Source organism: Schistocerca piceifrons, chromosome 10, assembly GCF_021461385.2.
Source record: "Schistocerca piceifrons isolate TAMUIC-IGC-003096 chromosome 10, iqSchPice1.1, whole genome shotgun sequence".
Taxonomy (NCBI): Eukaryota; Metazoa; Arthropoda; class Insecta; order Orthoptera; family Acrididae; genus Schistocerca; species Schistocerca piceifrons.
In genome coordinates this window covers 94,560,376-94,587,633 of record NC_060147.1, presented here as the reverse complement: position 1 = coordinate 94,587,633, position 27,258 = coordinate 94,560,376, and the positions used below count along the sequence as shown (strand labels likewise).

The following is a 27,258-nucleotide window of genomic DNA, read 5'->3' as shown; positions in this document are numbered from 1 at the left end:
GTCACCCACTCTCGGGGTATTTCCAGACATAAGCGACGCCATGTGTCTTACATTAATTCACTTGTCTCAGCGACATCGACGACGCTTCGGAGGGTTTTAAACGTTACCAGGAATCACTCTACATACATAGTTTCTAGCTTTAATACTCGACTTATTCTGTTAAATCCTTAATCCATGATTTTTTTTGAGAGGCCGGGGGGGGGGGGGGGGGGGTCCTCAGTCTTCTGACTGGTTTGATGCGGCCCGCCACGAATTCCCCTCCTGTGCAACCTCTTCATCTCACAGTAGCACTTGCAACCTACGTCCTCAGTCATTTGCTGGCTGTATTCCAATCTCTGTCTTCCTATACATTTTTTGCCCTCTACAGCTCCCTCTAGTACCATGGAAGTCATTCCATCATGTCGTAACAGACGTCCTATAATCCTGTCCCTTCTCCTTACCAGTGTTTTCTACATATTCCTTTTCCCTCCGATTCTGCGCAGAAATCCCTCATTCGTTACCTTACCAGTCTACTTAATCTTTAACATTCGACTGTAGCACCACACCTCAAATGCTTCCACTCTCTTCTGTTCCGGTTTTCCCCACAGTCCATGTTTCACTTCCATGCAATGCTGTACTGTACTCGAGACATACGTTCTCAGAATTTTTTATCAGTTTAAAGCCTATGTTTGATACTAGTAGACTTCTCTTGGCCAGGAATGCCCTTTTTTCCATTTCTAGTCTTCTTCTGATGTCCTCCTTGCTCCTTCCGTCATTGGTTATTTTATTGCCTTGGTAGCAGAAATCCTTCATCTCCTTCGTGACCATCAACCCTCATGTTAAGTTTCTTGCTGTTCTCATTTCTGCTTGTAGGGAAGCAGCCTACTCACGCTGTAGTAAATTCACATCAGTTTCCATTGTGTGCCAGCCAGTCTGCTGTAACTAGCTCTGACGTCATAAATGTTGCGCAATACCTTTAAAATCAAGCAAATGACCTAAAACTTTTCTAGCATGTCAAATATAATACTAAACTAATGTGTGTTAAATATCAGTTCGATAACTTAAGTCATTTTCGAAATTTGGACGTTTTTCTAAAAAAATCATTGGCGCAACAGAAAAGAGCTAGAGACTTCAAAATTTATATTTAGATTCATCTTTCATAATGATTTAATAAAAACAGTACTTTGGATTTCACAAATTAAGACTTTAGTGGAAATTCATGATTTTCTGGTTTTCGTCTCAAAACTGAAGGAAGCAAGATAGATTAAGTAGGCTAGTACATAAGGCTAGCATGTTTAGATTTAAATAGGTTGGAGGTCCGCTATGATTATGAAGATGTGTAAAGTTTCTTTTGAATACCTATAAAATTATAGCGATAGTGGATCTCAAAAGGACCAGTTCAGAGCTCATCTACTGCGTGCAGTGTAATTTAATTAATTCTCTCGCCCAAAATATTTAACTTAGCCACGTCAAAATTTTATTATCAATACTTACCTGCGTGCTGAATGCACGTTTAAATTAAGAGCTTCATCGGCCATCAGCCAAAGAAGCTATAAATTATTATGTAACTTGAAGTGGTGCGTTACTAGCCCAGCGGCTAGTCGAGAGAGCCGAAAAGATCAGGCGTTCCCTTCGCCGTCCGCACCGCGGCTTTATATATAAGGACGCTACGCGAGGAAGGAAGGCCCCAGTTCTCTCCAGACGCTGAATGACACGCCATCTGTGTCGGTAGTCGCGTTGCATCAGTGTATCTGCTACAAACAGCCTCGGGTGCCGTATTAAGTTACTATAGATACGCGGAACCATGAAAACATTTCATGTGAAGTGTTCTGGGATGATTTTCATTATATAGCTTCAGTTTGCATATTGTCGTAGTTTCACGTGCCGTCGCGAGACAGACATTCTACCAAAAATTTAGCGTGGCGTATGATGAAATATTTTCATCAAATTATGGCGAGCATTCTTTTTAACATTTAATTCGGACATTTATAGTTGCATCAGCGCATTAGACTCTGAACTGCTCTGTTAGTTAGGTTGTAGGGATACTTGTGTTTTTTATCAGTGAATTTCAGAATATACTCAATTATTTTGGAAAACCGTTTTTGATTAGAAATCCCGGACAATCTCCTAATTCCTCAGAGCTATAAGCTGCAGCTATAATGGTATCTCAATTGAAGTGGGCACTAGGATCTCTAAATACTGGCTCCATGTTTTATTAAATCACTTTCTGGGTGCCAAGAAGTAAATAGAGAGCCAGTGTTGAGAACGGCGAAAGACAGCATTAACAACATTCTAAAAGCCAGAAACTGATTCAACACGCAAGCATTTATACAGCAATTCATTTATTTTGTTACAAACCCATTCGCCGCCCCACATATGGTGCATCGGCCGGGAAATCAACTAAGTGAAAGTGATTTTTAACTATTCGGATTCGCGAGTGGAATGCGACACGCAGCTGAGTAATAGAACAGTGAAAGTGTTACGTGTGCATGTGGACGACGCAATTGGATTAACAACGCATCTGGATTGACGGAGCTGGCACTGAGTCTAGCGGTGCTGCCGGCATCGCGAGAAGCCAGTCTCGCCGCACCGCAGTCGTTCGCTGGAGCAGCCGGCGCAGCGCCTGCAATTGCGGGCCACGCAAACACACAACAGCCGTCGGAGAGCCGTCTGCAGTTCAACGTGCCACGTCGCATCAGGAATCCTGGTACGCCGCGCCGGCAACGCCATACGTCGTGCAGAAGGAACTAAGTTAAATGAAAAGCTGTTAAAAATTTTACTAACCTGCACTAAAAGACTGTTGGCGATGGAACCGCCAAAAGAAACTGAGTTTAAACTTAAATTAGAACCTATGTCTGTTGAGGGAACTGTAAATTCAGACAACGGTTCAAGTGTAAACATGCATGAAAATAGTAATGTTAAAGTGAAAAATGAAGTATTGTCTCCTGACAGTAGTGTGCGAAGGGGCAATGATTCAATAATAGAGACCCCTGTAGTAAAGCGGAAAGTAGAAATTGTAAATTTATTGGATGATAGTTTCTCTGATGAATTAAAAATGAAACAGTCATCAGAGATGGTAGAGTTTAAGAAGGAGCAGTTAGATATGACTAATCAATCAGAAGTTTCATGTAGTTTTGATGATTCTGGTATTGGAGCTAGTTTTTCGTCACCTGAGTGTGATAAAAAGCCAGCTCGTGAGCAGCCCAAAGATGCTGGGGCTGTTGATCTAAATGTTATATTACAAGCAATAGCTGCCAGTCAAACAAATTTTAATATGCGGTTTGAGGCAATGGACAATAAATTAGAATCCAATAATGCTAAATTAAAGTCTGAAATAAGTGAACAGGTCAAAAGCAGTAAGGCTGAATTAAAATATGAGATTATGGCCAGCCAAACTAATTTTAATAAACGATTGGAGGTAATGGACGATACCTTCAAGGCTGGTTGCAATAAGTTGAAAGAGGATCTAGACAGTTTGAATTATAAAATTGATTACAATCATGAGGATATTAAGAAAAAGGTTGCTCAACAGTTTTCTGAAATGTATAAAACAGTTAAATCCGAAGTTGCTGAGGTTCGCAAAGACTTCCAAATGGAAGATGCGAAGCTGGAGCACAAGTTAACAGAAAAGATCGAGGCGGAATCTGAACTGTGCTCAGATAGATTTAAAGATGTTAATATTAAAGTAAACATATGTCAAGCAGAAGTAGAAGCCATCAAAACTGGCACTACTCATATTGTACAAAGAGTAGATAATGTTGAAATGAAAGTAGAAAATATAAGTACTAACATTGCTAACATTGAGAGTAATGTAGCTTCAGTAACTTCTGGTAATGGTAGTATACAACAAGTTGTAGCTGCAAACGCCGCTTTTATCGGGTGTCGGCAGTTCTTGCGGTTCGATCCAGATAAAAATATCCATCCGCTAGATTTCTGGAACGATTTTGAAGATGTGATTCCACCAACTTGGTCTGAACGAGAGAAAATCTCGTTTATTAGAAGCCATTTAGCAGGTGACGCCATGCGTTGGTCAGCTGATGTTATGTTGAAGTGTAAAACATTAGCGGAGTTTAAAACAGCTTTCATTAATGAGTACTGGTCTAGCAATAAGCAAAATGAAGTGTTGAGAGAATTTTGGAGTGGGAAACGCTTCAATGCAGGCAAGGAATCAATTAAAGAGTTTGCTAGGTCATGGATTTCACGTTTGTCACATTTGGCAGAAAAGCTAAAACCAGAAATGATTATACTAGGTCTTGAAGCCAAACTGCCATGGTATTGGCAAACGAGAATTATATCAGCCCCTAGAGATAATCTGGATCGTTTCATTAAGTATTTGGAACGTGTAGCTGCCAATGAGGAGCAATCACGTAATAACCGAATTGCCAATAACAATAATAGTAATTTTAGGAACGAGCAAAATGGCAATGTAAACATCAGAACAGTAGGTGTTCGCCATCCTAAGAGAGGTAGGAATTGGGGAAATAGTTATCAGAACCTACAATGGCGTCCAAGGGATAATAATTTTGTTCCAAACAGAAATATGCATGTAAACAACAGTACGGAAAGCAATGCTATGCCAGTTAACTATAATGAAAATAAAGGAAACAGCAGTAGGCCGAGGCAGGAAAACTAGTTCCCGTCTATGAGGACACTGGCGCTCACCAGGCGGTTACTTTTCCTATGCCAGTAGTTAAGGGAATTGGTAAGACAGATCAGAATACTCAAACTGAACAGGTGGATGAAGTGTCGGTAGCATCTAAGGATACAACAGAAATATTAGATCACTCACAGTATTTGATAGATACCGTGTTAGAGAAGAGTGGGAAGAGAAAGAGAAGGCGCAGCAGTGTAATGATAGGGAAGAGCTACAAAATATTGAATTGTCAGGTGAAGAAGCAGAAGAAATTCATGCTTATATTTACGATGAAGATGATGTGCTCTTATCTAAAGTGCCTGTGCAGGATGTTGATAATGTACTAATAGATTTAGAACAGGAGATAAGTGGGAATGTAGAGGGTAGGCTGTTTGGGGTCGATGAACCCAGTAGCTGTGACCAGTTGTCACTTGAGAAGGAAACCGACGATAATGGTGAAAGTGGTTTAGCTGTAACTAATGTTATGCCCGGTCTGGAGGCGCAGAATCGCTCAGACTACAGTAATTTGGGTCATGTTCAGCAAACTAAATGTAATGAAGTCGTGCGGTGTTTCGATTTAAAATTAATAGACCGACTGGAAAAGGCAGCTGAAAATGTAATTCAGGAAACCCCTACACACTGTGACCTAGATGTAATGAAGACAGATGTCGATCACTTTAGTTGGAGACAAATCCAAAAAGAACTATTAGATGAATTTGAGGAATCACCTGTACAACCTAGAATAAGCCACCCTATAATAATAGTGAATATGTTGGGTATCAATGTACGTTGTCTCTTAGACAGTGGAAGTGAGGTGAGTGCAATATCTCAGTCCTTCTTTGATGCATTACCTGGTAAAGACAAGCTTACAGTAATGAGGGTATCAGGACTAAGGATAATTGGTGCTACTGGCAAAGTGTCAAAAACGGTAAAGCAAGAAGCTTTGCTGCCCTTTAACGTTAATGGTAATTTAATTGATCATCCATGTTTAATTGTAAACAATCTCAGTATTGAGGTTTTAATTGGCATAGATTTCTTGTCAAAATATCAGAGTGTTGTTGACTTTGAAAGAAGCCAGTTAAAAATGGTTTTGCCAATAACCGGAGTAATTATAGTACCTTTTAGTGATAAACATGTAGTAACTGATCATGAAACTTGGGAGCTGCCTATACGAGTTCTGAAAAATAGGAGGTATTGGGACGAAGGTGTTAATCTTAGTAACAGTAAGCTAAACTCAGATGAAGAAGAAGAAGCAATTATTTTGGACAAAATAGAAGCTAAATTGCAGGAAATCGATAAGATTTCAGCTAATCAGAAGGAAGAACTGAGACAGGTTCTAAAAACGCATCATAAGGTATTTTCAGATCGACCTGGCATAGTCAAAGGTTATGAATGTCAATTAAAGGTGAAACCTGGCCAAGTGTTTTTCAGGAAGCCATACCAAATACATGTAGCTAGGAAGGAGGCAGTTCGGGAGGAGATACAGAGAATGCTAGAGTGGGGTGTGATTGAAAAAGCGGTCAGTGAGTACAATAATCCTCTTGTTGTTGTACCAAAAAGAGACGGGAGTGTCAGATTGGTCTTGGACGCTCGTTGGTTGAATGAAATAGTGGTTAGGGAAAGTGATAGACCGCAGAACATGGACGAGTTATTGCAAAAGTTCCGGGGAGTAAAATTCTTAACGTCTATGGACATCACGTGTGGATATTGGAATTTGCCACTGGCGAAAAGTTCAAGGAAGTACACAGCTTTCTTGTACGAAGGAGTTTGTTACCAATACCGTGTGGTACCTTTCGGACTTAATATCTCTGTTTGTGCCTTCGTACGTGTGATGTGCCATGTTTTAGGACCAGCTTTAAGTAATAAAATAACAGTTTACGTAGATGATCTGTTAATAGCAACTCCTACCTGGGAAGAACACATAGCTTTATTAGAGGAAGTGTTAGAGGCTATTGAGAGAGGTGGCATGAAGCTAAAGATCGAAAAGACAGAGTGCGTTAAAGAGGAAATAAGTTTCTTGGGATATAGGATAAGTGGAAAAGGTATTCTGCCTGACCCAGGCAAGCTAGCAGTCATTGAAAAATTTGAGGCTCCCAGAAACAAGAAGCAGTTGAGATCAATGTTCGGTCTTTTCGGCTTCTATAGGCGTTTTGTTAGTGATCAGGCTTTTAATGCTCCCTGTCTTCACCTCCTGCTGAAAAAGAATACCCCTTGGGTTTGGACAGCAGAATGTCAACAGGCGTTTGAGGTGCTTAAACAATCTTTAATTAATAGTCCTATTTTACATCATCCTGATTTTGAAACACCATTCTGCATGTCTGTTGATGCTAGTGGCTATGGTATAGCTGTGGAGATATTCCAAGTAGAAATAGAGAACGAACAAGAAGTGCACAAGACTATAGCTTTCGCAAGTCGATCTTTACAGGCAGCAGAGAGAAATTATGGCATCTCAGAACTAGAAGCGTTGGCAATTGTATTTGGGATACAGAAGTTTGAGCAGTATCTATTAGGTCACAAGATAATAGTTTACAGTGACCATAAGGCATTGACCTTTTTAAAGACCTGTAAATTGAGGAATGCTCGTTTGGTAAGATGGTCATTGTATCTCCAGCAGTTTGACCTTGAGGTTAAATATATTCAAGGGAAAGACAATCTGGTAGCTGATGGGTTATCTAGAAGTGCGGAGCTCTGTGGTGACGCGGGAATTACAGCAACAGACCTAAATGAAGTTCGAATGTTTGCATTGCACGAAGTAAAGGAAGAAGGTGCATTAAAGAGAGTGATTAAGAACTTGAGACGTGAACAGAATGCAGATGACCAACTGAAATTAGTGAAGAGCTATTTAGGAAATGTGAACTATCCTAAGGTTTCGCAATACTATTGTTTGCATAAAGGTATTCTGTTTAGGAGGAAAAAGGTAGGTGTTTCTGAGTGGAAGCTGTGCTTTCCATCACAACATGTAGACTTACTAATCGACTATGTACACCTGAGGTATGGGCACTACGGTGCAAAGAAGTGCATTGCAAAATTACAAGAGAAGGTTGTGTTTGACAACATGTACCGCCGTGTGGCCAAGCGTCTAGCATCGTGTGTAGTGTGCCAGAAAGTCCGTGCTGCCAACACCAGAATACAAGGGGATATGCATTCAGTAGAGCCAACTGAAACCCTAGAATTACTGGCTTGTGATTTGTTTGGCCCTCTTCCTGTTTCGAGAGGTGGTTGCACCCATGTTTTTGTTATTGTGGATGGATTCAGTAAATATGTTAAGCTATACCCAATTAAAAGAGCAAATGCAAAAACATTGGTTGAAAAGTTGGAAAAAGATTTCTTCGTTAACGTTGGCGTTCCGAAGAATTTGCTGTCAGACAATGGGCCTCAATTTACTTCTGATAGATTTAAGGAATGTCTAGATAAGGCCGGCGTGAAACATCTGAAAATATCGGCGTATTTCCCCCAAGGAAATATGAGTGAACGTATTATGAGGGAATTGAATAGGCTTTGCAGAACTTATTGTGCTCGGAAACACTCAAGTTGGGCAGAGCACATTAAGTATTTTGAGAATGTAATTAACAACTTAAGACATGATGCAACTGGTTTTGCACCTTGCGAATTGATGTTTGGCCAAGAACCACACAATGTGATTGCAGATATGGTAGAATTCCCTATTCTAACGCAAATATCCACAGACGAGAAGAAACTAAAGGCTAGGGCTAATATGAGAAAAAGAGCATTGGAAAGGAAGAAGCGTCATGACGCAAAAGCTGTACCTACTAGCTTTGAAATAGGTCAATTAGTCCTTGTTAAAACCAAAGAAAGATCAAAGAAAGTAAATGCTGAAACAAAGAAATTCATGTTCGTATACCAAGGACCTTTCAGGATCATTGGAAAACCACATGCCAATGCATATAGGCTAGAGTACCCTAAGAGTAAGAAGCTATTAGGGCTCAGGAACGTGATCGACCTAAAGAAATTCATAGGTAGTGAATGAATGCTGTAGGGAGGAGGTTGTTCTGTAACCTCTACACAGTGTGGCAGCTGTGCAGTCCCAGCTGTGTGAGATCTTCTTTCCTTTTCAGGTCTCACTCACTCTTCATCTTTTCTGTCCACCTAAAATTTCTAACTCTTCTTTACAGCATTAAACCAATGAATGCTGTAGGGAGGAGGTTGTTCTGTAACCTCTACACAGTGTGGCAGCTGTGCAGTCCCAGCTGTGTGAGATCTTCTTTCCTTTTCAGGTCTCACTCACTCTTCATCTTTTCTGTCCACCTAAAATTTCTAACTCTTCTTTACAGCATTAAACCAATGAATGCTGTAGGGAGGAGGTTGTTCTGTAACCTCTACACAGTGTGGCAGCTGTGCAGTCCCAGCTGTGTGAGATCTTCTTTCCTTTTCAGGTCTCACTCACTCTTCATCTTTTCTGTCCACCTAAAATTTCTAACTCTTCTTTACAGCATTAAACCAATGAATGCTGTAGGGAGGAGGTTGTTCTGTAACCTCTACACAGTGTGGCAGCTGTGCAGTCCCAGCTGTGTGAGATCTTCTTTCCTTTTCAGGTCTCACTCACTCTTCATCTTTTCTGTCCACCTAAAATTTCTAACTCTTCTTTACAGCATTAAACCAATGAATGCTGTAGGGAGGAGGTTGTTCTGTAACCTCTACACAGTGTGGCAGCTGTGCAGTCCCAGCTGTGTGAGATCTTCTTTCCCTTTCAGGTCTCACTCATTCTTCCTCTTTCCTGTCCTCAAAAATTTCGACCTCGTCTTTCAAGACATGAAAATTTGCTGTCATGGCTATCAAGCCATGAGTTATGTAACCATTCTATCTACCGATTAGTGAAGAAAAATACCTAATGTGACAAACCTAATAGTGACAAACAATAGAGAAGTATGACGTAATTAAGATATAAAATGTATTTGAGTAACAATTATGTATAGTACCCTGGTAATATAGTAGTACAAAGTGTTGTTTTATTGGAAATGGTCCCACAATAATATTTTAAAGAGATATACTAATTCATGTGCAAGCAGGATCTGAAGTGGTAGTGAAACCTACTGTATGCATTAGAGCTAACTAAGAAATAGTAAAAGAGATTGCTTAGTGTTAGGAAAAATATGCAGATAAGTTGTAAGATTAAACTCACCTGGTATAGCAAGGAAAGGCAGTGTAATAGAATTGAGCAGTGTTTGTGGTTGAGACGTGAAGGACACGTCCCTGAAGTATTTATAAGGTTGGAGCTGGCCATTATTTTAGTGTAGTGTGTGACAGGATACACCTACACGTATTGAGGTTATGAGTTGGAGGCGTAAATGCGACCATAGGTACCCTTATGTTAGATGAGACAGAGCAGCTCATGGTGTCCTATAGGTTTAAGGAATTTAGCATTACGCTCGTCCATAATTACTTGATGCACTTTAGTGGTAGGTCTGAGAGAGACTACCTGAGGTTTCAGCGTCCGATCGAGTGGAAATGGATTGCCACGTGAGCAAACTAATCAGCTGCAGTACACTATGGATATGAAATAAATGTGCTATCCTGTGCTTTAAATGTTAATACAGTGAGTGTTAAATAAGTTCATACACTAGCAAAGTAAATAAATAACATACTGACAGACGTGAAACATTATTTTAGCTCAGCATAAATACACTTCAAAGTAAGTAAGTACCTAACTGCAGATGTGGAACTGACAACAGTAGAGGACCAATAAGTGGATTTAGTAGTCAACTAAACGTAGTGTGTTTTGAACACTCACAACTGTACTATTACCAAAAGTTACTCACATGTACAAAGAAGCTGAGAAAACAACCACTAATCACACTCATACTATCTCTAAGAATAAAGTAATCAAAGATGAGTCAGTTAAGTGCTTAAAATACAAATGTATCAGGAAGGTACCGAGCATTGGTTCAGTGTTCCGGCCCAGAAATAATAAATTTCAGATTAAATATGATTTATGATTGTATGCCTTAGGAGCATAAATTTTTTCTAATACATGACTAAAGGCGTTTTGAGCCATTTGTTTAACGATTTTATGACAATTAAGTAACCGCGAGAGTAATACTGAAAAAGTTCTGTTAACTTTGTTCCAGTAACATATTGGAAGAGAAAATGTATATATCCCCATTTCATTGTGACCCACCCTTAGATAATAAGTGAACAGAGTCTGAGGCACTCTTTTTGTTTGTTCTACAGGACAAACCAGATAATGGCAGCCTGGTAGCTGCGTGAAAGCGTGGAGTGACTTGGACACAACTCACAGTGACCCCTCCCCTTTCCCCCATGTAATTTAGAGAGAACGTGAAGGACGCACACCATAGCAACTTCCCCGCCTCTACCCTTGTGAATGGAAGTGTAGGACGCCAGCCAAAGCGGCTACAACCACGTGTGTAAAAAAATTATTTGTGAACTTTTCTTTCAGGTTTAGAAAAGACTGCTAAGAGATACTCATCTGTTTATGTATCATGTTATCTTCTTTGAATTTGTGTATGTAAAAATGTATTTAATGTATTTAATGGATCTAAGATTTTCATAAATTTTCAATTTGTATGTGTTGGTTTGTCTAAGGCAATATGTATGCCAAAATATTTCATTGACTTTGCTTAAAATTTTGAGTAATGACATTGTTTAAAAGGCAGTGAACATGCCTACAATTTAAATAATTAATGTAGGTAATCAACTTTCTTTAATGTTTCTACAGGTTTATATTTCAATTTTGAATTTTTTTATAGGGAGTTAAACTGTACTTTTGCTTCCCTTTTTGTAATTAAATTTTTTATCATTCATTAACATTCATAAACAAAAAATTTAAGTAGAGGGTGATGTAGGGAAGCAGCCTACTCACGCTGTAGTAAATTCACATCAGTTTCCATTGTGTGCCAGCCAGTCTGCTGTAACTAGCTCTGACGTCATAAATGTTGCGCAATACCTTTAAAATCAAGCAAATGACCTAAAACTTTTCTAGCATGTCAAATATAATACTAAACTAATGTGTGTTAAATATCAGTTCGATAACTTAAGTCATTTTCGAAATTTAGACGTTTTTCTAAAAAAATCATTGGCGCAACAGAAAAGAGCTAGAGACTTCAAAATTTATATTTAGATTCATCTTTCATAATGATTTAATAAAAACAGTACTTTGGATTTCACAAATTAAGACTTTAGTGGAAATTCATGATTTTCTGGTTTTCGTCTCAAAACTGAAGGAAGCAAGATAGATTAAGTAGGCTAGTACATAAGGCTAGGATGTTTAGATTTAAATAGGTTGGAGGTCCGCTATGATTATGAAGATGTGTAAAGTTTCTTTTGAATACCTATAAAATTATAGCGATAGTGGATCTCAAAAGGACCAGTTCAGAGCTCATCTACTGCGTGCAGTGTAATTTAATTAATTCTCTCGCCCAAAATATTTAACTTAGCCACGTCAAAATTTTATTATCAATACTTACCTGCGTGCTGAATGCACGTTTAAATTAAGAGCTTCATCGGCCATCAGCCAAAGAAGCTATAAATTATTATGTAACTTGAAGTGGTGCGTTACTAGCCCAGCGGCTAGTCGAGAGAGCCGAAAAGATCAGGCGTTCCCTTCGCCGTCCGCACCGCGGCTTTATATATATAAGGACGCTACGCGAGGAAGGAAGGCCCCAGTTCTCTCCAGACGCTGAATGACACGCCATCTGTGTCGGTAGTCGCGTCGCATCAGTGTATCTGCTACAAACAGCCTCGGGTGCCGTATTAAGTTACTATAGATACGCGGAACCATGAAAACATTTCATGTGAAATGTTCTGGGATGATTTTCATTATATAGCTTCAGTTTGCGTATTGTCGTAGTTTCACGTGCCGTCGCGAGACAGACATTCTACCAAAAATTTAGCGTGGCGTTTGATGAAATATTTTCATCAAATTATGGCGAGCATTCTTTTTAACATTTAATTCGGACATTTATAGTTGCATCAGCGCATTAGACTCTGAACTGCTCTGTTAGTTAGGTTGTAGGGATACTTGTGTTTTTTATCAGTGAATTTCAGAATATACTCAATTATTTTGGAAAACCGTTTTTGATTAGAAATCCCGGACAATCTCCTAATTCCTCAGAGCTATAAGCTGCAGCTATAATGGTATCTCAATTGAAGTGGGCACTAGGATCTCTAAATACTGGCTCCATGTTTTATTAAATCACTTTCTGGGTGCCAAGAAGTAAATAGAGAGCCAGTGTTGAGAACGGCGAAAGACAGCATTAACAACATTCTAAAAGCCAGAAACTGATTCAACACGCAAGCATTTATACAGCAATTCATTTATTTTGTTACAGACCCATTCGCCGCCCCACATGCTACTTCTCATTACTTTCGTCTTTCTTCGATTTACTCTCAATCCATATTGCGTACGCATTAGATTGTTCATTCCATTCAGCAGATCATGTAATTCTTCTTTAATTTCACTCAGGATAGCAATGTCATCAGAGAAGAATCTTATCGTTGATATCCTTTCATCTTGAATTTTAATTCCATTCCTGAACGTATCTTTTTTTCCCATCATTGCTTCTTCGATGCACAGATTGAACAGTAAGGGGGAAAGACTATACCCCTGTCTTACACCTTCTTTTAATCCGTGTGCTTCATTCTTGGTCGTCTACTCTTATTATTCCTTCTTAGATCTTGTAGATAGCCAGCCGGAGTGGCCGTGCGGTTCTAGGCGCTACAGTCTGGAGCCGAGCGACCGCTACGGTCGCAGGTTCGAATCCTGCCTCGGGCATGGATGTGTGTGATGTCCTTAGGTTAGTTAGGTTTAAGTAGTTCTAAGTCTGATGACCTCAGATGTTGGCCATTTAAACCATCTTGTAGGTATTGTATATTACTCATATCTCCCTATAGCTCACCCCTATTTTCCACAGAATTTCGGGGAATTGCCTCGCTCGTGCCTTAACCTTTTTTAAAGTCATACGGATCGTCATACATTATGTATGATTATGCATCTCAATTACACCTCTTAATCTGTAGATTACAGCAGCATTTTAAAGCAATAATTACATGAAATACAGAAAATGAAATTTTTTCCCCTCTGGAAAGCATTAGACAGTGTGCCACAGGGACCAGGTATATAAAAAGTGTGTACGTACAATAAGTCGTACTTTGCTATTATTGCTGATGTAATTTTTAATAGTGACCAGTGCAATCTGGCGCTCAAATAGGTGCTCCAAAAGGAGCAAATGTCCTATGTTTTCTTCAGGAAATAATGTCCGTAAACAAGAAAAAAGGGAAAAAGGAGGCAAACACAAAACAAGACCAGCTTTGCTCGGTTACAGCGACAACAGTAATTTTGTAGATTATACGCTTGTAACAGGTCAGATTTACGAAAGGTGTTCTAGCACCAGAGAAGATCAAATGCGAAAGTGGAAATTTGTGGTCGTATGGGACCAAAATAGGCCGCCCGGTTGGCCGTGCGGTCTAACGCACGGTTTTCCGGGCAGGAATGAGCTCCTGGTCCCCGGCACAAATCCGCCCGGCGGATTTGTGTCGAGGTCTGGAGAGCCGGCCAGTCTGTGGATGGTTTTTAGGCGGTTTTCCATCTGACTCGGCAAATGCTGGCTGGTTTCCCTTATTCCACCTGAGCTACACTATGTCGGCGATTGCTGCGCATACAAGTTCCCCACGTACGCGTACACCACCATTACTATACCACGCAAACATAGGGGTTACACTAGTCTGGCGTGAGACGTTCTCTGGGGGGTCCACCGGGGGACGAACCACACAGTAACCCAGGGTTCGGTGTGGGGCGGCGGAGGGACGAAGTGGACTGCGGTAGTCGCCATGTGGGGTTGTGGCTAACATTTCCAAACCTTTCAACGTTGATTCCGCTTTTCAGACCAATAATACGGTGCGGTTTAAACTAAGAAATAATTTACAGCAGGAAAGTGATAAATATGAGAGAGCTGCGGTCTATAAAATTCAGTGCAAGGCAAGCTATGTAGGCCAAACTGGTAGGTCCTTTAAAGTACGTTGCAAAGAACATAGTGATGCTTTCCGGCTTAATAATTTGGAAAAGTCAGCTGTAGCCACGCATATTTGGGGAACGGGACACCCTATGTTGGAAAGAGATCAGGATCTCGTTAGTTTACATAGACAGGACAAAGGCGAAAAGCTGGATGTACTAGAACAGCTGGAAATTACGATACATAGCGTGGATAATCTGAACACACTGAATGAACAGCTAGCTGGTGATACAAATAACTTTTTCAAACATTTCACTGGTTTCTTTTAGTAACTACATTTTTAGCAATTGGCAGGATACCATCATTTCATGAGGTCCATGGAACATGTATACGTTATCTGTTTGTACAGACATCTCTGTGACTTCCTTGTTTACTTGCGCATGAGCTGTCTCGCGTTTCAGTGTCGTGTTTGGCTACGTCGTGTGTGGTATCAATGAAGACGCACGGTGCTGTTTACAACGATAGAAGAGAGAGCCATGTGGTTAGATGTTGAACACCATAGGCGACACCATTTTAGAGGTTTTTTTATATTTTGACGACTATGTGGAGATGCACCTTGGAAGACACGGCTGCAGCAAGGGAAGTAGCCACGATGTTTTAATTTTATTATCAATTCCTGGTGCATGTTCCATTTTAGCGCGTTTTAACAGGTTCTTTTACTTTTTATTTTTATTATTCTGATGATGGAAGCTTGACTTCCGAAACGCGTCAGTCTTAGTGTTTTATACTATAAACAAGTGGTTGAGCCGATATATTTTTTAACATTGACAATCACATCCACGACCTCTCATCCAGTATTGATAAAATCGAGTTGTTTAGTACATAGGCGACGTCGTTGATAAGGTTTTTCTTTTTTCTCCCTGCTGACAGAAGGGCGTGAAGCCGAAGGAGACGCTGCGCTACGTGGAGGTGCCAGTGGTGGGGGCGGAGGACTGCCGGCGCCAGCTGCCGGGACTGCTGGGCGAAGGCATGCTGTGTGCCGGGGGCCAGGGCGGCCGGGACGCGTGCAGCGTGAGTACAGCACTCCTCCAGACACAGCCTGCGGCCTGCCGCCCCATATAAGGCCTGGCCAGACAGAATCCGGCTATCAGTCCCTCCAGATCCTTGAGCGTCATGCACTCCGCATCGCCTTCCGTATCCACCTCCCATCCCCCACGCGGATCCTCTATGATCTCATTCCTTTCCCCCATCTGCTCCTATTCCTCGAACATATCCGCATCCTCTACACCTCCCGCTGTCTTGAACCCCCTCACCCCCTGGTTGCTCCTCTCCTCTCCCATCCCCGCTCCCTGCCACGTCTTCACCGTTGTGTCCCCCCTACCCTCCATCTCTACACCCTCCATCTCCTTTCCCAAGGTGGCTTCCGTCAACTCCCCCTCCCGGATGATGCCCTCTCTCCCTCCATTTATCCTTCCTATCAACTCTGATCCTCAATCCCCCTCCTTTCCTCTGTCCTTTCCCTGGGCTCCCTCTCCCCCCCCTTCTGTCCTGTTTTTCTCCCCACTAAACCTCTACCTACCTCCCTTCTCCCCCCCAGTCCTTTTGTATTCCCCTCCTCTGCCTACCCCACTCCCTGTCGCGTCTGCCCCCCACCCCTCTTATGGGTCCTCATCCTCCTTCAGCTCCTTTCCCGGCTCCCCCCTTCGCTTTTACTCTCCTTTCCCCCCCCTTTTTTGTTTTCCCATCTTCTGTCCAGTTTCCCCCCACTTGCTCTCGACTGTGGCGTCACATTTGCCAACTTTTTAGTGCAGTGTTCCAGTGACTATTCAGTGTTGTTTGTCTTTCTCGTGTTGCGAACGGAAACCATGCTGTTGCTAGGTGTGAATTTTATGTCCTTTGCGAACAGTATCCAGACTGTCGCCGTGTTTTTTTTAATTGTCTATTGTTTTCCCTGTCTGCTTCGTATGTATTTTTATTAGTGTCATCATCCCTGTGTTGTTGTTTTAAGTTCCACGATTTCTTTTCGCCTTGTTACTCTCTAAGTCTCCGATTTTATCGCCTGTTTTTTATTATTTGTTCTCTTGATCTTTGTCACAAAATCTGTCGGCTGAAGAGCGGCATACTAAGCTGCTGCCAGCCGGCCCCTTCGGGGGGAATTGAAATTCAATAAATGAAAAAAAAAAAAAGAATCCGGCCGCCGCCCGCTTCGATATCAAACACATGGTTTTGAATTGCGGTGTTCACACTGGCGGCCGGGCCGCGCCGACACGGCGTGAGCCTCCCGGAGCCGAGCCGGCGACATCCCGAGTGTTTAATATTGCCGGCGCGAGCCGACCGCAGGCGCGAGCCTGTGGAGCAACACTACAGCTTCTGCAGTACACGCATCACACGTCTCCCTTCTGTGTGACTGCAGACGTCTTTTATTTTAAGATGTTACCTCACATTTCACAATCAGTGAGGAAAAATTACGTTTATTATGATGATACATGCGAAATTACTTTTATTTCATTTATTTAATCTACCGTATTTACATGCATTTACAACAATAGCTTGCCAGCAATCGCGGCATTGCCGCCACTGAATAGTTCGCATTTACTTGTAAACGGAGACAGATATGAGTGTCACTGAGGGACGGAAATGTGATGATAATGCATTGTAAAGTCATGCTGTGGCAGTTCCTTATCAGTGGAGATAGAACCACTGAGTCAAAGGGCATTATCTCAAAACTCTTCGCCCATCAATCTGTCTATCTTACAAGGTAATGAAAAGTATTCTGTGAGGTCATCAGTGGCTCCACATGATGAACCATCACCACTGCCAAGCGCTGCATCATGAAGAAAAAAGAAGAAAAAAGTTGGAAAATTCTGAAGGAGTATTTCTGCGATTCTTCGTTGAAGGCACAGCAAGACATTACCCAAAATGACGAAGCTAATTACTTCCTAATGATTCTCAGGAGTCCCATAAACTCTCTTCCCCTCAGAGGTTAGCGTTTGTGAAATTTAAAATACAAAAGCATTACTACAATTAACTGGAGGTAGCGAATGCTGTACAAAGTTCTACTGCAAACCAAAAAGTGTGTACTAACGAATCTTATCTTATCGTTACACACAATTTTTCTTCTGCTGTTATACTTCTGCGAAAATTTGTGTTCTGTTTAGAAATTTTGTCTTGAATGTTCTGCAGCACATACTGAAATGTATTATGATTCATTCTGCAATTTGAATAAAATTTTTCAGGATAGTTTTTAAGTTCTTCATATAAAGAAAAAAACCCTCCTAAATGTCTGTCGCTATTCATAGGATGAATCCATAACCTCCTAGTTCTTCTGTACTTCAAAACTCGACGAGTTACTGCAGAGTCAAAACAATACCAATAAAAGAGTGAAGACATTGTTCTACACGACAGCACAGACTAGCTAAAGGCGAGCAACTGTTGACTGCAGCTGCGTTTTCTACTGACTTGCTTGTCAGCTGTCGAAGGGTGCAGATCTTTTTAAACTTATTTATTTGGCCTCCCGCCAGCCATTTAGCCAAAGAGTGGGGATTACCTTGACAGTGCAGCGCAGCCCGCCAAGGAAGGAAAAAAAAAAAACAATGAAGAACAATGAAACGCACATCTGTGCCGATCTACAGTAGTTTCATTAACTCTCCATTATTTTTTCTGTCAAAGTAGACAACGAGACTACAGAACTGCGCTTCAGTTATCTTTTAGTTCGAAATACGAAATGTACATCATACTAATTGTAGGATGTTGATGACAAATAATTGTTTGTCTTTTGTGATGCAACGTGTGGCCAATTATAAAAGCATAGCAGATGAATTGTCCAGTAGCCAAGGGAAAAATTCTTATACATTTGGATTTATCTAGAGAATGAGACCATTAAAATAATAAGAGGGACCGGCACTAGGTCTGCGCTGATCACTAGTAATTAGTCTTTTTCTGTCCTGCATTATATGACTACACTAAACCAAGCTGTAACCGCGCGAACTCCGTGGCTTGCGGACGCGGCACTGACGCCACTGAATAGCTCGCATTACATGAGACCAGAGACAGATATCAGTATCATTATCATTTCAAAAACTTTTTGGTACTTTTAGCTACATTTCATTCCCAACAATGTATGGTCTAAAACGGATCTAACAGTAAGCTACCCGCTACATAACTTTTTCACTACAAGATTTGTAAATCAAGTGCACAACGTTGACAAATAGCATCATTTCACAATGACTGTTAAGAAATATGGAAAGATAAATGACTCAATACGAAGCTAAGATGTTGCACTACCACGTGTACAAAAATCAGATTCTTTAGCCGCATATTTTCTTCAAAATCGGTTGGGAAGCATTACGAAACTAAGAAATCACGCGAAACGAAAAGTAGACTTTTTCTTCTTTCACGACGTAAGTAACGCTTTTAAGGAAAAAATAAGTTCATAAAACGATGTGGCGAAGTCTTATATACCGCTAACAATTTTTAAAACATGAAAATCGGAGAAGTGGATTTTCCCCCATTTCGCCGTCCCGGCTCGGCGCGGCGCGCAATGTGGATGCACTACTCGTCGGCCTGAGCTGGCTAGGCACGAGCCGAGCCAGTACGCGTCAGCCCGGCCCGGCCCGGCCGGCAGTGTGAACGCAGCCTAATGCGTCAGCTGTTAACACTGTGCATGGGGGCCGAAATCCATTATTAAGCTTGCTTGCAGAAATGAGAAGCTTGCACTAGCGATACGAAATGGCACCAAGAAGAGATGTTGGGTGCACGACATTGATAGCGTGAAAGAAAGCTTAGGAGAATACCATCGCCTGTGTATTGGTGGTGGTGGTTAGTGTTTAACGTCCCGTCGACAACGAGGTCATTAGAGACGGAGCGCAAGCTCTGGTTAGGGAAAGATTGGGAAGGAAATCAGCCGTGCCCTTTCAAAGGAACCATCCCGGCATTTGCCTGAAACGATTTAGGGAAATCACGGAAAACCTAAATCAGGATGGCCGGAGACGGGATTGAACCGTCGTCCTCCCGAATGCGAGTCCAGTGTGCTAACCACTGCGCCACCTCGCTCGGTGCCTGTGTATTGATCTAGAGTCTGACGAAGATAGGTTCTTCAAATATTTTCGTATGTCGCGAGAATGTTTCGAGGAAATGCATCGGCTGATAAAAAGGTGGCAGCGAGAAGTGCACAACGAACCGGAGAAAACCAATTGATACAAGGCACAGACAAGCCGTTTGTTTGAGGTAAGTTTTACCGTTTGCGGCCTCTTTGTGCTCGAAATAGAAGCCAAATAAATTATTCCATTTCAGTTTTGCCGTATCATATGAAAGGTTCGGCGGAAGAAAAAAATGGCACTGAGCACTATGGGACTCAACTGCTGAGGTCATTAGTCCCCTAGAACTTAGAACTAGTTAAACCTAACTAACCTAAGGACATCACAAACATCCATGCCCGAGGCAGGATTCGAACCTGCGACCGTAGCGGTCTCGGCGGAAGAAAGTGCTATCCCACAACGTAGTTACGAGTAAAGTGTTTACGAATACAGTAAACGACAGTAACATCTAGTTCCGTATGTCCCGCTAGAGAGAACTTTCTACTTAATAGATTGTTTTGTTTCGTTGTATTCATAACATTGTCATTGAATTTAAACAAACATATCTTTGGTCGTTAACTTATCTATTCGTTCTATCGGCATAATTGATTTTACTCTTTTCCAGATACTTGACTACAGGCGACAGTCACCAGACCATAGCCCATTCTTTTCGGTTAGGACGTTCAACAGTCTCAGATATTGTGAAACAAGCGTGCCAGGCAATATGGACTGTTCTACAGCCCAAGTATTTACCTACTCTTACAACAGAGATGTGTAAGAAATCTGAAGAAGGGTTTATAGAACTGGGGGTTTCCGAACTGCCTTGGAAGCATAGACGGAAAGGCTATCAGGTTAAAATGCACGAAGGATAGTGGATCCCAGTTCTTTTCGCTAGTTCTCCCGGCGATCGTTGATCCAAACTACCGAGTTCACAGTAGTTGATATTGGAAGTTATGGACGTCACAGTGACAACACTATTCAGCTTTCTATCAAGAGTATATCGAGGACAAAAGTATTCTGCCTCCAAATCAGGATCGCGTGTATCATACAAAAAGTTGTATTCTCTCAGCTCTTCAATAAGTCTTTCTGTGTCCATGATGCATTCACTACGAGCTGCAAGACAAAAACCGCCTCACGCCGCTGCTTCTAGTGTGACAGCAGAGCAGTTGAGTGCGCCAACAGAGGCAAACAGCCGCTCCGGCTTGAGGCGAATCTGTAATCTGTGACAACCTGGCGGCGGCCGGTGCGGCAGTTTGCGTGCCGGTGCGTCAGAGCCGCACTCTGTGTGACCGCTGCCGCTCAGTAACGAGCGATTCAACAGTGCGGCGTGCCCGCTGCGGTTCAAGGCCACAGGCCGGACGGCCAGGCCGCGTTCTGTCTGGCCAAGCCTTAACTAGCCCTTTGCGACCGGCAGTCAGAAATTTGTAACTGTAGCCACGAAAAATAAACTTACGATATTAACTTTTTATGCTTATTCGATATACAAGCTGAACACCTGGTGCTGCCCCGGTAGATAGTTATTCTGTTCCATTAGCCCAGGTCCGCAGGTGGTGGTCTCGCGGTAGCGTTCTCGCTTCCCAAGCACGGGGGTCCCGCGTTCGATTCCCAGTGCGGTCAGGGATTATCACCTGCCTCGAGATGATTGGATGTTGGTTTTTTCAAATCGAGACAAATTAATTCAAAATAACCAAAATAACACACAACCTAATTAAAAAAAACTTTTAATTTGTATATTAAACAAATGAAGTGCCTGATTAAAGGGTTACCTAGATAGGGTAAATTAAGCAAATAAAAATTACCTTCATTAAATAAATTACATAAGATAGAATTAAACTACCTCCTTTAGTATCAAAAACCAACGTGCATCATACACCGTAATGTAAAAAGGTAAGCTAAACAAGCTAATGGGTTCATACCCCATTTATAGAGGTATCAATCCTCTCCTTTTTAATGACCAACGACTCTACAAAACTACTCTTCCTATTACCATTAATGATAGGAACGATCCTGTCCATTTCATCAAATTCCTGATTTGGAGTTTGAATAGGACTTGAGATCAACTTACTTTCATTTGCCGGCCGCGGTGGTCTCGCGGTTAAGGCGCTCAGTCCGGAACCGCGCGACTGCTACGGTCGCAGGTTCGAATCCTGCCTCGGGCATGGATGTGTGTGATGTCCTTAGGTTAGTTAGGTTTAAGTAGTTCTAAGCTCTAGGGGACTGATGACCACAGAAGTTAAGTCCCATAGTGCTCAGAGCCATTTGAACCGTTTTTTTACTTTCATTTATTCTGCTTCTAACGAGAAATAAAAATATAATGATAAATGAGTCATCAATTAAATATTTTATTGTCCAATTACCTGTTTTTATTGCCCTATCATTCAGATCTGATATCTTAATCCGTCTTGCAATTAACTAAAATTGCGATTGCCAGAGGCCTATCTGTTTCAGAGGTATTTGTGTCAATAAGGTAGTAACAGGAAATGACACATGATGGTACATGGACCATACACTTTCGCCTTACGTCCCTTTGTCCATAATTGCAGGTTTAAAAAGCAGAAACCATAAAAAAATTCTCTAATGCGGTGTCGACTAAGTTACTGTTGGTGACTGGCGAAGGAACCGACTTAAAGTGGAACAGGTTTCTTCAAGGAAATGCTCTGAAGAATCTCTCAACAGGAAAACTACAAATACGTCGCAGCTTGAAAAAACAAATGAGCCGTAGTTAATGTCGTTTATTGTTTTCAACATCGTCTTACTTCTTTAACCACACACATTTCGATATTCCAAGTTTTCAGTAGTTTCAGGTGGTCGCCGACCCGTTCACCTTAACTATCGAGGCTGTACTGCAACAGGTCGTGGAACTTTTCGAAATAGAGGACATCTGAATCTGCACTGCTAGAAACTTAGCGTCATCGATTCGGTAGGTTGGTCAGTGAAAAATAAAATAACAAGGACATGTGAATGATACTTAAAAAATCGAAGTTCGTACAAGAAACCTATTTTCAAATACATTCATGTATAAAATTTATAATTACTTAAATACATGAGTTATTGAATAATTAAATTTCACATTCTCTTTGCTCTCGCCTCTTGACGGCTGCCTTGGTATGTTTATAAGCTCTTTCTTCTGTCTCTAGTAACTAATAATAGGACGCTATCAAGACTCCTGGTTGCCCTTTCAACCGCCGATCGATGAAAAGATACTTACATTCTTCAGCAAGCATGATATGTCCTAACGCACCTCCAGTTATTTTCGATTTTATTTATTGTATTTCTTTCATTCTTTATACGGAGCTTACAGCTGTGGTCTGCTGTTTCTCATCTAGTGTCTGATAATTCATGCATATTTCCAATAAATCTTCACTTTCCGCTTTATTCAAGTCGCAGGGCCTAGGTCATACTTTTAATATAGATACCTTCAAATTATATACACTGACTTAGGTTTCATTGATGGCACATTTCTTACAATTGTTTGATGCGACTAACACCCAAGCGTAAACGAATTTACTGTGTCTGCTTCCTAACCTCACAAATGGAAGATGATTGGCATGTCCTGGACCTGGAAAGAGAAGGGAACTGCTCTCCTGTGGGTTCCGGCTACCTGCTTGGAACCACTGACCATTCACGTAACCCCGCGAATGCTATCCATGAAATTCGAAGTCATTACTGTAATGAGACTGTCATAAACAACCTGTGCGCGTGTGATAATGAATCAGTTTTTCGTGATGAAGTAATGCAATCTAAGGAAAAAGAAAGAGAGGGAGAGAGAGATAGAGAGAGGAAACGACGCACCACGAAGGAGTTATGCAAATTGGTCAAAAATTAATATTCATACAAGTACTGACGGAAATTGCAAAACTTTGGCCGCGCGATGTCACGGACTACGCGGCCTCTTCCGCCGGAGGTTCGAGTTCTCCCTCGGACGTGTGTGTGTGTGTGTGTGTGTGTGTGTGTGTGTGTGTGTGTGTGTGTGTGTGTGTGTGTGTGTAACCATTGGTTAGTTTCAGTAGTGTGTGTTAGTCTAGGGACTGATGACCTAAGCAGCTTTGTCCCTTAGGAATTCACACACATTTGAACAGTTATCCAACCGGACGAAGGGGAAAGTTTAACGTGGGGCAGACCTAAAAATCAGAGATCAAATCGGACCTTCCTTTCCGTCACCACGAAGTCTCTGGACGTTAAGCCGTTCCGGTTTTCGTTCCCTTTCGATCTCTGTCCCATTCATTCATTTTATTATCCATAATTTAATAGTTACAAGCTTTCCCTAACTACCTGATCGTGATTAGTGAACTGTGAATTATTTTCAACATATCATACATAGCTAGGGGTGCACTTATGGTATTCTTATTAATCTCGTTCGTAAGTTATTCAACTGCGAGTATGCGACCACTCTAAAGAGTACTCCGAAAGCCGTCACTCGACGCACTCTTTATACACTAACTCGAAACGACGGTGCTTACAAATTGTTTATTGTATTGTATTGTATTGTATTTTATTGATCCAGGCAATCATAGTATTGTACAGTTGTACATATGATATTGGACAGGTCAAGTGAACATATTAGCAAGTAATTTTTAATAAACTGATTTTACATTATTTACATTATTTTGTAATGAGGAAATTATCTATCTTTAACAGTAAATACAAATGTCGTATAGAAAAATACAAACAGCCAATACAAATGCAATAGTAAAATAATCCAGTATATTTCATAGACATGCACAGTATATAATTTTCAGACCTAATTGAACATTTATTATAAAACTGTTTACAATTTTAACTCCTTCAAAAAAAATGATCTAAATTTGTATCCCAACATTTAAAACACTTTTTTGGTAGCAGGTAGTTCTGGACTGAATCATATGTAGGTCAGATTGCTGCCTTGTTGCATAGCTATGAATATCTCCATTGAATTTTAATGTGCAGTCATTGTTTAACAGGTATGACTTGACAAATGAGACGATATTAAAAATGTAAGCAGAGGGCAGTGTCATAATGGCATTTGTTTTGAAATGTTGTCTGCATGATTCGTTATGTCTTAGGTTACATATTATGCATATTGCATTTTTTTGCATTTTGAAAAGAGTTCCCCCAAAATATGATTCCATACTGTATGTAGAGTGGAAGCATAATCTAAATGTATCAGAAAAGATTTTGTGACTGATTTTTTGAGTATCCTTAAAATGTAACACAGAGTTGATAGCTTTTTTGATATATAATTTGTGTGAGTCTTCCACTTAAGATTTTCTTCAAGCCATAAGCCAAGAAAGTTGACAGAGTCCACACACGTAAGCTCGTGGTTATGTAGAATTACATTGTCATTTCTTGTTAATGGGATGATAGTCTGAAGTTGATGTATGCTCTTTTCTGTATATTTATAATCAGTTTGATACTCATAAATAGCTGTGGTAGTCGTTTTTTTTGTTTTCTAAAACCATACTGGTGTTCTGTTAATAAGGATAGTTTATTAGTTAAGTCTTTCAATCTGGTGTAACATAATTTTTCAAATATTTTTGAGAATGAGCTGAGTTGTGCTATGCGTCTGTAATTGGCTACATCAATTTTTGTGAAGGGGGGTATTTTTAGCAGTCTTTAGTAGGTCAGGGAAAACTCCATTTGTAAAGGATGCATTTATTATGTGGGTTAGGGGTTCTACAATAGATTCTCCACAGTTCTGTACAATTAAATCAGGAATGTTGTCACTGCCACTGGAGTACTTATTCTTTAGTCCTTTTATAGCTGTAAGTACTTCAGTATTGGAGACTTTGTGAAGAAACATCGATGCCTGTACTGGTATGGTTCCAATAGTGTCTGGTGTCGAGTATTTGGTCTGTGGCAGTTACTAGCTTAATAAAATAGAAACATGCAATAGGAGACAAGAAGCACAGTGCACGAATTTCGCAACTCTTGCGACACAGGAAATAGACACAGAGCGACACACCTCAGAACCTTGACTACATCCACGATTTGTATATAAAAGGATTAGATTAAATAAAATTAACCGATCTGCTCGCCAAATTCTCGGCTTAATCCGTAGCAAAACATTTCACAACGTTTTCATTTCTGCCGCTCGCGATTAGCCGAACCGTCTAAGGCGCTGCAGTCGAGGACTGTGCGGCTGGTCCCGGCGGAGGTTCGAGTCCTTCCTCGGGCATGGGTGTGTGTGTTTGTCCTTAGGATAATTTAGGTTAAGTAGTGTGTAAGCTTAGGGACTGATGACCTTAGCAGGTAAGTCCCATAAGATTTCACACACATTTGAACATTTTTTTTTCATTTTTCGCCTGAGTTGTTTATCGTTCACATTTCCCTACCATGTAAAAATACTTTCACAAAATACTTCTTAACGTCCGAATTTGTATTTCATGTTAACATATTTCTCTTTTTCAGAACCGCTTATCTAGCTATCATTAGTCTGTATTGTATCTCCTACCTACTTTGCTACCCAAATAGCAAATCTACTTTTCCTGTCTCGTTTCGGCCGGCCGGGGTGGCCGAGCCGTTCTAGGCGCTACAGTCTGGAACCACGCGACGGCTACGGTCGCAGGTTCGAATCCTGCCTCGGACAAGGATGTGTGTGATGTCCTTAGGTTCTGGGGGACTGATGACGTCAGAAGTTAAGTCCCATAGTGCTCAGAGCCATTTGAACCATTTGTCTTGTTTCCTAACATAGTTTACCTTTGTCGACCGTCTTACAACCTCTTTGTAAGGCACTCCCCATTCCGTGCGATTACCGTTCAAAGTCTTTTGCATTTCTTGACAGAATTACTGTGTCACGGACAAAACACACAGCCATTGTCCGATCTACCTGATCTTCAGTTTCCTTACTACTGCTTGCCTTTCATGTCCTCCTACCCTTAAAATGCAGTCTCTGTTGTAGAATTTCTATTGCCTGTATTTTATTCGTTGTAACTTGAGCATTTCAAAGAGTGCAGTGTAGTCAATGAAGCTCTCTCAATCTACAAATGAATCGGTTAGTTGGAAAAGAGGTCATATCCATTTTTTTCTTAAGAAAAGGGAAGCTACGTTAACCGGAGATACCTGATCTATATATCTGCACGCATCTTTTGGTATAACAGGAGTCGTATTGCATCAGCAGGAGAGCTCATCTGATGGGCACTGAGTTAGGAAATGGCGTGTTCGTTTAGTCAAGGGGATAGTAGACTTGTTCCAAAAAAAAAGAAGAAACTAGACGATGTAAGGAAAATTCTACAATACATATCCAACGAGCAGGAACCATTTCACAACGTTATCTCTCAGTAGCCAGCGAAGGATGGACAAGATAAAGATGAACTGTACCCACCGTTCTCTCTCTCTCTCTCTCTATCTCTCTCTCTCTCTCTCTCTCTCTCTCTCTCTCTCTACATTTTTCTTGGCTCTGATTGTAGTTTGGGTATATTGTAAATAAACCAGCATTCTCATGAAACACTGTCCTATTGCTATATTGTATATGAATAATATAAACTTGAGTAAAACAATCCTTCCGCTGCAAAGAGAACGCAAGTTGCCACATCGGCATCATCAGGTTCTAAAAGGGCACTCTCCAGTGCGCTCAAACTCTTCAAACTCTATTACTGACCATAGTCGATGGCATAAATATGCTGTAATGGAGTACACTGTTTCACCCTAGGGCCAGTTGCTACAAGGT

General features: G+C 41.0%; 1 protein-coding gene across 1 annotated transcript in view; it reads left to right on the top strand.

Annotated features, from left to right (window-relative positions):
* LOC124718716 (serine protease 1-like) overlaps positions 1–27,258 on the top strand; it is a 94,558-nt gene that overhangs the window by 18,756 nt on the left and 48,544 nt on the right. Inside the window, exon 4 of the mRNA XM_047244336.1 lies at positions 15,469–15,609. Coding sequence (XP_047100292.1) covers positions 15,469–15,609 — 141 coding nt within the window. The remainder of the gene's footprint in view (positions 1–15,468; positions 15,610–27,258) is intronic.